At 48.6% G+C, this 12,936-nt stretch overlaps 1 protein-coding gene across 1 annotated transcript in view; it reads left to right on the top strand.

The window, feature by feature from the left end:
* megf10 (multiple EGF-like-domains 10) overlaps nucleotides 1-12,936 on the top strand; it is a 144,936-nt gene that overhangs the window by 101,144 nt on the left and 30,856 nt on the right. Inside the window, exons 16-18 of the mRNA XM_070988485.1 lie at nucleotides 4,511-4,639; nucleotides 4,844-4,972; nucleotides 7,817-7,945. Coding sequence (XP_070844586.1) covers nucleotides 4,511-4,639; nucleotides 4,844-4,972; nucleotides 7,817-7,945 — 387 coding nt within the window. The remainder of the gene's footprint in view (nucleotides 1-4,510; nucleotides 4,640-4,843; nucleotides 4,973-7,816; nucleotides 7,946-12,936) is intronic.

Raw genomic sequence — 12,936 nt, forward strand, 5'->3', positions numbered from 1 at the left:
CTACCAACAGTCTGGATGAGTACACGGAGGCTGTGACGTCCTACATCAGCTTCTGTGAGGACTGCTGTGTTCTGTCATGCACCAGGGTGAGTTACAACAACGACAAACCCTGGTTCACAGCCAAACTCAGACAGCTAAGGTTGACAAAGGAAGAGGCCTTCAGGAGTGGGGACAAAGACAGATTCAAAGTGGCAAAGTACAAGTTTAGCAAGGCTAAAGAGGCTAAATGACTGTACTCCGAGAAGCTCCAACACCAGTTCTCAGCTAACGACTCATCACCAACTAAAAGCCTGAAGCCCCCCACTTCCTTAACGACCGACACCTAGCCAACGACCTGAAGGAGTTCTACTGCCGCTTTGAAAGACAAAGGGACAGTGAATGCCTTGTGCTCTCACACCTCAAGGACATCTCCTGGACCCCCTGCAGTTTGCCTACAGAGCCAACAGGTCTGAAGATGAGGCAGTCAACTTGGCACTCCACTTCATCCTCCAGCTCCTGGACTCTGCAGGAACCTATGTCAGGATCCTGTTTTTGGATTTCAGCTCTGCCTTTAACACCATCATCCAAACTCTGCTTCAGGAGAAGCTCTCCCAGCTGAGCGTGCCTGACTCCACCTGCAGGTGGATTACAGACTTCCTGTCTGACAGGAAACAGTCCGTGAAGCTGGGGAAACACGTCTCCGACTCAAAGACCACCAGCACCGGATCCCCCCCAGGGCTGCATTCTTTCTCCTCTGTTCTTCTCCCTGTCTACCAACAGCTGCACCTCCAGTCACCAGTCTGTCAAGCTCCTGAAGTTCACGGACGACACCACCCTCATCAGACTCATCTCTGATGGTGACGAGTCTGCCTACAGGTGGGAGATTGACCATCTGGTGACCTCGTGCAATCAGAACAACCTAGAGCTCAATGCTCTAAAGACAGTGGAGATGGTTGTGGAATACAGGAAGAACTCAGCCTCACCTGCCCCTATCACCTTCTGTGACTCCACTATTGACACTGTGGAGTCTTTCCGCTTCCTGGGAACTATCATCGTCCAGGACCTCAAGTGGGAGACGAACATCAGCTCAGTCATCAAGAACACAGCAGAGGATGTACTTCCTACGGCAGCTGAAGAAATTCAATCTGCCAAAGACAATGATGGTGCACTTCTACACAGCCATCATTGAGTCCATCCTCAGCTCCTCCATCACCATCTGGTACGCTGCTGCCACCGCCAAGGACAAGGGCAGACTGCAGTGTGTCATTCGGTCTGCAGAGAAGTTGATAGACTGCAATCTCCCATCTCTTCAGGACCTGTACACCTCCAGGACCCTGAGGCGTGCAGGAAAGATTGTGGCTGATCCCTCCCACCCAGGACACAAACTTTTCGGGACACTCCCCTCTGGCCGGAGGCTGCGGTCCATCGGGACCAAAACCTCACGCCACTGTGACTGACGGATGGCGGCGCATGCACACGCAGCGGCTTCTTTCTCTCTCATTGTGACAGAGTTTTTGTGTTTTTCGTCGTATGAGTCACAGTGTTTTTGTTCGTCTTCGTTGCGTCTACCTGTCTTCAAGTGCAAGTACAGTCGGGAGAACAAGAGCTACGAGACTGCGGTCTGCTCGGGAGGTCTGCTACTCCACTGACCCCCAGTCCTGCACGTCGCCCACAGTGGAGGTGACACAAGCGGCGTCAGAGGAAGCAGAGGCGGGGTAAGCGCAGAGGTATCCGAGCCAGGCTAGCAGCTAGCCCACACAAGCCAGCTATCCCCACCATCATGCTGGCCAACGTACGCTCTTTGGATAATAAACTGGACTACCTACGCCTTTCTACAGACAACCCAGAAGTCTGCGGGAGAGTGCTGTGTTTATGTGTTCACGGAAACTTGGCTCAACAACAGCGTTACGGACCACGCCATTCAGCTCGAGCGGCTAACCTGCTACCGAGCAGACAGAGCTCTCGCTGAGGAAGGTAAGGCACGCGGCTGGGGACTCTGTGTTTACATCAACAATGACTGGTGCCGTGACGCTGCTGTGATCTGCAAACACTGCTCACTACTGGTGGAGTTTATGGTCATAAAAGGCCGACCCTTTTACCTTCCGAGAGAGTTTACAGCCATACTGCTTGTTGCTGTTTACATCCCTCCGAGCTCCAATGAAAACAACAGGAGCGAGGCATTGAATGAACTGCACCAACATGTCAGTGAGCAGCAGACTGCCCACCCAGATGCCTTCCTCATCCTGGCTGGGGATTTTAACCATGCAGACCCAAAGAGTGTGTTTCCAAAGCTATACAAACACATAGACTTTCCAACACGTGGACACAACACACTGGACCAGGTTTACACCACCCAGAGAGGAGCTTACAAGGCCCTTCCCCTCCCACACCTCAGCGCCTCCGACCACATCACTATTATGCTAATGCCAGCATATAGACCACTGGTTAAAGTCACCAAACCAGTTCTGAAAGAGGTGCGAGTGTGGCCTGAAGGGTCCTTGGAGGAACTTCAGGACTGTTTTAACACCACAAACTGGGACGTGTTTAAACAGGGTGCCACCTGCAACAACATCACTGACCTCCAGGACTACACAGATGTTGTCACTGCTTACATCACCAAATGCATCAATGATGTAACAGTAACAAAGACCATCACTGTTCGGGCCAATCAGAAGCCATGGCTGACAGGAGAGGTCCACAGACTGCTGAAGGCTCAAAACACTGCCTTTAGAGAAGGAGACGAGGAGGGCCTGAGGACAGCGAGAGCCAACCTGTCATGAGGCATCAGAGAGGCCAAGAAGCTGTACTCCAGGAGGATAGCTCATCGCTTCAGCGACAGCAGGGATACGTAGAGCCTGTGGCAAGGGATACAGACCATCACGGACTACAAGCCCCCACCGCAGACCTGTGACAGCTCCACCCCCTTGCTAAATGAGCTAAATGACTTCTTTGCTCGCTTTGAAGCACACAACAACACACCTGCACAGAAATTCCCATCCCCCTCCCAGAGGAGGACACTCAGCAGGATCAACGCTCGCAAAGCTTCTGGTCCTGACAACATGTGTTGTCCTGGTCATGTGCTGAGGGACTGTGCCGGAGAGCTCACGGATGTCTGCACAGACATCTTAAACATCTCGCTGCTGGACTTCCTGACTGGGAGACCTCAGGCAGTTCGGGTCGGCAGAAACACATCCAGCACCACCACACTGAACACGGGAGCCCCCCAAGGATGTGTGCTGAGCCCCCTCCTCTTCACTCTGCTAACCCACGACTGCACACCGTCGCACAGCTCCAACCTCCTCGTCAAGTTCGCCGATGACACAACTGTGGTGGGTCTCATCAGCAACGACGACGAGACGGACTACAGGAGCGAGGTGAGCCGCCTGGCCTTGTCGTGTGAACACAACAATCTCTCTCTGAACATGGAGAAGATGAAGGAGATTGTTGTGGACTTCAGGAGAAGATGCCCCCAGCATGCCCCTCTTACCATCAATGGTGCTACGGTGGAGAGGGTGAGCAGCACCAAATTCCTGGGTGTGCACGTCACTGAGGACCTCTCCTGGTCCACCAACACCACATTGCTGGCCAAGAAAACGAACCAGCACCTCTACTTCCTCCGTAAACTGAGGAAAGCTAGAGCCCCGGCCCCCATCATGCACACCTTCTACAGAGGCACCATCGAGAGCGTCCTGACCAGCAGCATCACCGTGTGGTCTGGCGCCTGCTCCACATCCTGCAGGAAGAACCTGCAGCGCATCGTGAGAGCAGCTGAGAAGATCGTCAGTGCTTCTCTCCCCTCCCTCCATGACCTGTACACCTCTCGCCTCACCCGCAAAGCCCTTCGCATTGCGAGAGACCCCACCCACCCCTCACACAGCCTCTTCAGCCTGCTGCCATCAGGGAGGAGACTGCAGCAGACTGCATGCCAGCTTCGTCCACCAGGCTGTCAGGATGCTGAACTCTCTCCCTGCTCTGCCCCCCCTCCACACAAACACACAACCTGGACTATAACTCCCTGCTGCTGCCCCCCCCCCCCCCTTATGCTCACACACTCACACGCAAGCGTGCGCGCACACACACACACAAACACACACCCTGGACTCTGAGATGCTCCCCCCCTGACTTTGACTTTGAAGAACATTTTTTTCCCCGTCTGCTGTCAGCCTTATCAACAAGGCCTGGAACCCCCCTTGACACTCTTCACATTCCACCTCTGCTTCTACTTGTCACATTGACATTGCCATAACTCTATGCATCACATTAAAGCTCAGCTTGGATTTCCTTTCTTGGGTTGCACATTTGTGAACACTTTCCAAAAAAACCTGAAAAAAAAAAAAAACCCAAAAGGAAAAACGTTGTATATATATTTATATTGTTATATTTTTTACTTCTTAATAGGTCATTTTTAGAAGATCATCATGCATCAACATCACCAAAACGAATTCCTTGTATGTCTAAAATTGTACTTGGCAATAAAGCTTTTTCTGATTCTGATTCTGATGAATGATTAACACAAATGTCTTTTGTGCAGTATGTCCCAGTGGTCGCTTTGGGAAGAACTGTGCTTGGAGCTGCAGCTGCACCAATAATGGCACCTGTAACCCAATTGATGGCTCCTGCCAGTGTTATCCAGGATGGATTGGCAGCGACTGCTCACAGCGTGCGTTTATTCAATGTAATGATAAATAAGAAACACTGATCTGGTTTATAATGTTACTGTCCTGCAAAGAGGTTGTTTGTTCATGAAATCTTATACATTGTGTGTAGTTTAAGTGTAAAGATATTTAGAACTACAGTATATTTAGCTATGAATGAGCATGACCAAAGATACAAGCACTAACACTTTGTTGTTACTGTGTTATAGTGTGTCCATCTGGTCAGTGGGGACCCAACTGCATCCACACATGTACTTGTCACAATGGAGCCTACTGTAGTGCTTATGATGGAGAATGCAAATGCACCCCAGGATGGACCGGTCTCTACTGCACTCAACGTCAGTCACAGATGCACATACACACATACAAATGAGCAGTTTACCCCTGTGACAGGTAGTTGATGTCATCCATCCATTTTCTCCCACTTATACGGGGCCGGGTCGCGGGGGGAGCAGTCTGAGCAGGGACGCCCAGACTTCCCTCTCCCCAGACACTTCCACCAGCTCTTTCGGGGGGATCCCGAGGCGTTCCCAGGGCAGCCGAGTGACATAGTCACCCCAGCGTGTCCCGGGTCTTCCCCGGGGTCTCCTCCCGGTGGGACATGCCTGGAACACCTCCCTAGGGAGGCGTCCAGGGGGCATCCGATGAAGATGCCCGAGCCACCTCAGCTGACTCCTCTCGATGTGGAGGAGCAGTGACTCTACTCTGAGCTCCTCCCGGGTGACAGAATCCTCACCCTATATCTAAGGGTACGCCCCGCCACCCTGCGGAGGAAACTCATTTCAGCCGCTTGTATCCGGGACCTCGTTCTTTCGGTCATGACCCAAAGTTCACAACCATAGGTGAGGGTAGAAACAAAGACTGACCGGTAAATCGGTAATTCTTCACCACGACAGACCGGTACAGCGACCGCATTACTGCAGCCGCTGCACCGATCCGCCTGTCAATCTCACGCTCCATCCTTCCCTCACTCGTGAACAGGATCCCAAGATACTTAAACTCCTCCACTTGAATTTCCCCTCGTGGGACTAATAAAGGAATATTGAATTGAATTGAGGCAGGAACTCTCCCCCAACCTGAAGGGAGCAAGCCACCTTTTTCCGGTCGAGAACCGTGGCCTCGGACTTGGAGGTGCTGACTCTCATCCCGGCTGCTTCACACTTGGCTGTGAACCGCCCCAGTGGATGCTGAAGGTCCTTGCTCGAGGGAGCAAGACAACATCATCTGCAAAAAGCAGAGATGCAATCTGCTGGCTCCCGAACCGAACCCCCTCCAGCCCCTGGCTGCGCCTAGAAATTCTGTCCATAAAAATGATGAACAGAACCGGTGCCAAAGGGCAGCCCTGCTGGAGTCCAACATGCACCGGGAACAGGTCTGACTTACTGCCAGCAATGCGGACCAAGCTCCTGCTCCGGTTGTACAGGGACTGTACAGCCCTCAGTAGAGGGCCTCCAACCCCATACTCCCGGAGCACCTCCCACAGAATGACGCAAGGGACACGGTCAAATGCCTTCTCCAAGTCCACAAAACACATGTGGACTGTTTAGGCAAACTCCCATGAACCCCCAAGCACCCTGTGGAGGGTATAGAGCTGGTCCAGTGTTCCACGGCCAGGATGAAAACTGCATTGTTCCTCCTGAATCCGAGGTTCGACTATCGGCCAGATTCTCCTCTCCAGTACCCTGGAATAGACTTTCCCAGGGAGGCTGAGGAGTGTGATCCCCGATAGTTGGAACACACCCTCCGGTCCCCCTTTTTAAAAAGAGGGACCACCACCCCAGTCTGCCAGTCCAGAGGCACTGTCCCCATCTGCCACACGGTGTTGCAGAGGCGTGTCAACCAAGACAAACCTACAACATCCAGAGACTTGAGGTACTCAGGGCGGATCTCATCCACCCCCGGTGCTCTGCCACCGAAGAGCTTGCGAACTACCTCAGTGACTTCAGTCCCGGTGATGGATGAATCGACCTCCAAGTCCCCAGTCTCTGCTTCCTCTATGGAAGACACGACAGTGGGATTGAGGAGATCCTCGAAGTATTCCGTCCGAATGGTTTGCCAGAATTTCCTCGAGGCTGACCGGTAGTCCTCCTCCATGGCCTCCCCGAACTCCTCCCAGACCCGAGTTTTTGCTTCTACAACCGCCCGAGCTGCCACGCGCTTGGCCTGCCAGTGCCCATCAGCTGTCTCAGGAGTCCTATGGGCCAGCCAGGCCCAATAGGACTCCTTCTTCAGCTTGACGGCATCCCTTACTTCTGGTGTCCACCACCGGGTTCGGGGGTTGCCGCCACGACAGGCACCGCTGACTTTACAGCCACTACGGACGGCTGCATCAACAATGGAAGTGGAGAACATGGTCCATTCGGACTCAATGTCTCCAATCTCCCTTTGAATCTGGTCAAAGCTCTCCCGGAGATGGGAGTTGAAAACGTCCCTGACAGCGGGTTCCACCAGACATTCCCAACAGACCCTCACGGTACGTTTGGGTCTGCCAAGTCTGTCCCGCTTCCTCCCCTGCCAGCGGATCCAACTCATCACCAGGTGGTGATCAGTTGACAGCTCAGCCCCTCTCTTTACCCAAGTGTTGTTGTCCAGGGTTTGGGTCGTCGGGGCCCCCGCCCACGACTGCCACCTATATCGCATAGCACCAGCCCCTTCTGATCCTTCCTGCGGGTGGTGGGCCTACGGGAAGGCGGGCCCACGTCGCTCCTTCGGGCTGTGCCCGTCCGGGTCCGTGGGCAAAGACCCGGCCACCAGGCGCTCGGCTGCGAGCCGCGAGCCCCAACCCCAGGCCTGGCTCCAGGGTGGGGCCCCGGTGACACCGTTTTTGGCAACGTACGCTTCCTCAAATTCTTTTGCTTCATAAGGGGCTTTTGAACCGCTCTTAGTCTGACCCATCACCTAGAACCTGTTTGCCTTGGGAGACCCTACCAGGGGCATTAAGCCCCGGACAACATAGCCTCTATCATTCTTGTGCTCAAACTCCTCCACTATGATAAGGTGTCGGTTCAAGGAGGAGTAGTTGATGTCATATATCATAAAATACTGTACATGTGACAAAAAAGAGGTACCACTGATTACAAAGTCCCATTTGAGACATGTATGTTTGCCTTTTTTGTTTATTTAAGAAGCAGGTAGTTCTGAAAGTATATAATGTGATAATGCGTATTATGACTCCCTTGCAGGCTGTCCATTAGGTTTCTATGGGAAAGACTGTTCTCAGATCTGCCAGTGTAGAAATGGAGCTGACTGTGACCATATCTCTGGACAGTGCACCTGTCGCACTGGCTTCATGGGACGACACTGTGAACAAAGTATGCTACGCTGCCTTACATACTGTCTGCTTTCATTCTTTCTTTCTTCGTCCCTTGTTATGTAAATGTGTAACACATTTATTTACTTCTTTTTTAAGCTCCTCTTAGTGCTTATACTTGATGTGCCTATACCTCAACTTACACTTAACGTCCTTTCTTGTAAACTATTAGATTGTATTATTATACCTGGACAAGTAGACAAATGCTTGCTTCAGTTATGCACACTTTTGTACTCTTTTCCAATTAAATTATTTTAATTCATGATGTCACCACACTGACCACCTCAACATTTCAACTCCTTTCAGTACTTACACAAACTGTGTAACTGTAACTGCCCTACTTATTTGTAGTTCAAATGACTCATCATACACACCTCATATATTTTAATTTGTAAGTGACAGTTCAATTTCTTTCCATGTGCAATTTTAATTTGACATTTTTTTCTCTCAGTGAACAAACATCGTACAAATAAATTTCAAAAGCTTCAAATCATCAATAACAATTTGAAAACATTGAGCTGAAGTAGGACACACACACACACACACACACACACACACACACACACACACGTATATACGTACATATATACATATATATATATGTATGTGTCCACGTCCAGTCTTCCATTCAAAGATCCTCCTCACTGAAGGCTCTCAAACGCTGGCGACGTTTATTGACTTGGGGCCAATGCTAAGATAATGGATGAGGAACTGGTCTGTCAGCTGGACATTCAAGGTGTTCCCCTATCCTGACCTGTGCCCACCAACACTCTCGACGGTCATCTTCTGGGGACAGTCACCCACCAGACCACTCCCGTCCAAATCCTGCTATCCAGTAACCATCACGAAACCATTCAGTTTCACATCTATATATACAGATGTAGCGGCCTCGAAATTCCCCTAATTTCATGATGGGGCCCTGGCGGGTCCGTGACCGGTCCCTGCTCTGCAGTAGGCGGGTTCGTGACTGTAATGAGATCCCCCGCGATGACGTCATCGGCGCGGGGCCAACTCGTAACGCCCCTAAGCTCCATTTGCGGAAACTACCTGCACTCGCTCGATCAGTCCACCAGGAGGAGCAGTCATTATAATTGGTTACCGTGTCAGCTTTGCTGAGTCGTTCATTAGATCTGTTTTTTAAATATAATTATGCTTAATCATCCACATTATTGTAGTGCTCGTTCACAAACTTCTTGGATCTGCTCATCTGCCCATCCTGCCTTTTCCTCCACATCTCTCTCCACCTTTGGAGAGGCTCCCAGCGCATCTCCGCGTGCCGGGTGATTTGTGCCCAGAAAATTAATCATGAATAACAGAAGTTGTGCGTCGCGTTTTTCTAGCATTCTGAACTGCTAAACAGTTAAATGTTTAATACTCTGCCTGATTCGCGGAGCCACTCTGCTTTTCAGTTGGTGGGTTTCCTGTTTGTTGTGCATTTTAGATTTGCGGGTCGCTATTTGATGCGGTGACCAGCAATACGCAGAGTCCTGTATGTGTGTGTACTGTATATTACTGGACAGAAATCATTTACAGTGCGCTGAAGAGGGAGGGACGGGAGGATGAAATGCCAATTTCAGCCTGTGATCTGTTAATGTCTGACTGACCAGCCTCATGGAAGTGATATTTTACAGTTCTACATATTTTAATCTAATGAAATTCGTTAAAACAAGTCACTTGGTGCTTTCAAAGTCATGTCATTGAGCTGAAAGGTTCCAGATTTCGTTCGCCTTCACAGGCAGCTGCGGAGCGCCGCAGACGGCTCGCACTGCACACTGCGATGTTTAACATCATAGGCTTAATATACTGTAGTTAATTATCACTGATCTTTTTCATCACTCTGTCTGTGTGACTGTCTGTCTCTTTTTTCAGACTGTTCATGCAATGAATATAAACAGTAACTATTAAAAAAAAAGTTATAGTCGCGGGTAAACATAGTGCTCAGAAGCACACCAAGAATGCATTTTTTACATCAGGCGTTGTGCATGCGTGTTTGATATTAATATTGTGCCGCTGCACCTCAAATAAATGTTTTTTTGGGAAACGGAAATGTTCAACATGACTTCATCATGTTAGACCAGGCAGACAGGTTCTTACTACAACATCAACTCTCCCTCCGCAGCCAGCGAGCCTCATCCCCCGCACGACACCTACATTCAATCATGAATAATCCTAATGGGCCAATCAGACCAATGAAAAAAAACAATGTTGCGGGGCATAAAGGGCCAATGGGCCGCTGTAGATGGGCCAATCTACTTGTTTTTATTGGCCAATCAGTTAACACACACACATGAAAACGGCCAATAAACAGTGAAATCAGTATCATGACTATTTCTCAGATGATGATTTCTGTATCTATCTAATCCGTGGCATGCAATATTTCACCCCGATTTTGGATAAAGTATAAATCCAATTGTTTCATTGTTTCAGCTGTCGTGGCCAAATCTCTTGTTAACTTATTAAGGTCTTCCGCACAGTGTGACATCTATTTTAATTATTAGGGAGCTGCTCTAATGGCCACTGATAGACAGTCCATCCTATTCTATAAACTGTTGGTGGTTTGTGAACTTCACTGCATTTGTGCATTTGAAGCGATTAACTCCCGGCACATTTCAGAGCTGAGTAAACCTGTAGTTTCACTGACACATCGCGCATCATCACCATGGGCGTCATGATGTTCTCCTGTCTGTCACTCCGTCAGGCATGTGTAGTGTCGAGCCGGTCGCGTTGTTGGCTGAAAAGTCATTATTTGCATTACAGTGTATCCTTTGTTCTAACTCAATGGATGGTTGCCAGCCAACCAGGCTCCCAGCCCCCACTGTCCCACAGACTAGCTATGGCCAGTAAAATAGGTGGAGGGCTGAGGGGAGCGCGTACCTCCAGTAATTAAAAATCAATTTGTGCCACAGATATTAATATTGTGTTGCTGGCTACTTTATAGACTTCACTAAATGTTTCCATTACACTTAATTACATTTATGGATAAGCCAACTTTCCCACCTCCCTCATGCATCAAAATGTATATTATCAGTCCGACCAGGAAATCTTGCGATCGCAAAAATTAGCGCATATTCAACCAATACTAATATGACTGTCTACTGGCCGCTTCCTGGTCTATTTTTGCTTTGCTCCTGCAGCTCTGTCTCTGTTCCAGCGCATGTAAAGTAAAATTAGGTCATCATTTTTGTTGATAATTATCAAAAGCAAACTCTATGTAAACAGATGGAGCCTGTTTATTCTTGGAGTCACAGGTTGTTTTGTAAAGCTGCTTCACTTTTATGACTCAGGAATGATTTTGTAACTTTTTCTTTTTTTTCGAAGAAGATAATATGCAGCAAAGGGCTGAAGACGGAATCGAACCCGTAGCTGCTGCAGAGAACTTCATGCATGGGGCGGACGCTCTACCAACTGCGCCAAATCTCCGCCACATGATTTTGTAATTTTGAGCTGATGCTTCTTATTCTCAAGTTAAAACTGTTTGGGTTTTTTTTTAAGATTGGTTCTGTAATGTGAAATATGGTTATTATCATATAAGAAGTGATTATATACAACTTTTTTACACGAGTTTGTTTTTTATGATCGCAACAATCACAAAAAAATTCATACAGTATATTGTAAGAGAAAAACTTAGGACTTTCCTGTTTGCAAATTGAAAATATGCATTAAAACAGGCTGATGGAAACACACATTTATGACTTTTTAAAGACTTTGTGCGAGAATATTTTTCTAAGTTGATTTAAATAATCAACGTAAAATAGTTGAGTTGTGACTGTGACTGCCTAACTACAAATAAGCCTACTAAAGCAGATGAATGTAGTGGAGTAAAAATCTTTGCCCTTGAGATGTGTTCCTGTGAGGGACACGCCATCTCTTGGTGACACCCTGCAATTGAATGAAGAGGCGTGTTTATAGTGGATTCTGGGCACACCCCCAAGAGGAGGGGGGGACTGGTTGCTGGCTGGCAGCCGGCTGGGAGCTGGATGGCCTCTGGCTTGGAGGGGAATTTCGAGGCTGCTGCATCTGTATATATATATATATATATATATATATATATATATATATATATATATATATATGTGTGTGTGTGTGTGTGTGTGTGTGTGCACTGAACAAAAACATAAATGCAACACTTTTGTTTTGCTCCCATTTTTTATGAGCTAAACTCAAAGATCTAAAACATTTTCTATATAAACAAAAGATCCATTTCTCTCAAATATTGTTCACAAATCTGTCTAAATCTGTGTTAGTTAGCACTTCTTCTTTGCCGAGATAATTCATCCCACCTCACAGGTGTGGCATATCAAGATGCTGATTAGACAGCATGTGTACCCACACCAGCCCAGGACCTCCACATCTAGCATGCTCTCCTCCAAGATTGTCTGAGACCAGCCACCCGAACAGCTGCTACAACAATCGGTTTGCATAACCAAAGAATTTCTACACAAACCGTCAGAAACTCTCTCAGGGAAGCTCATCTGCATGCTCGTCATACTCATCGGGGTCTCGACCTGAGTGCAGTTCATTGTTGTAACAAACTTGAGTGGGTAAATGCTCACATTCGATGGCATCTGGCACGTTGGAGAGTTGTTCTCTTAATGGATGAATCCTGGTTTTCACTGTTCAGGGCAGATGGCAGGCAGCATGTGTGGCGTCATGTGGGTGAGCCGTTGATGTCAACGTGGCTCGAGTAGCCCATGGTGGTGGTGGGGTTATGGTATGGGCAGGCGTGTGTTATGGATGTTATGTTGTATGTATGTATGTTTATGTTATGGACACAGGTGCATTTTATTGATGGCATTTTGGGTGCACACAGATACTGTGACAAGATCCTGAGGCCCATTGTTGTCCCATTTATCCACAATGATCACCTCATGTTGCATTATGATAATGCAAGGCCCCATATTGCAAGGATCTGTACACAATTCCTGAAAGCAAACCCAGAAAACATCCCAGTTCTTGCATGGCCAGCATACTCCCCGGACATGTCACCCATTG

The sequence above is a fragment of the Chaetodon trifascialis genome, chromosome 20 (assembly GCF_039877785.1).
Source record: "Chaetodon trifascialis isolate fChaTrf1 chromosome 20, fChaTrf1.hap1, whole genome shotgun sequence".
NCBI lineage: Eukaryota > Metazoa > Chordata > Actinopteri > Chaetodontiformes > Chaetodontidae > Chaetodon > Chaetodon trifascialis.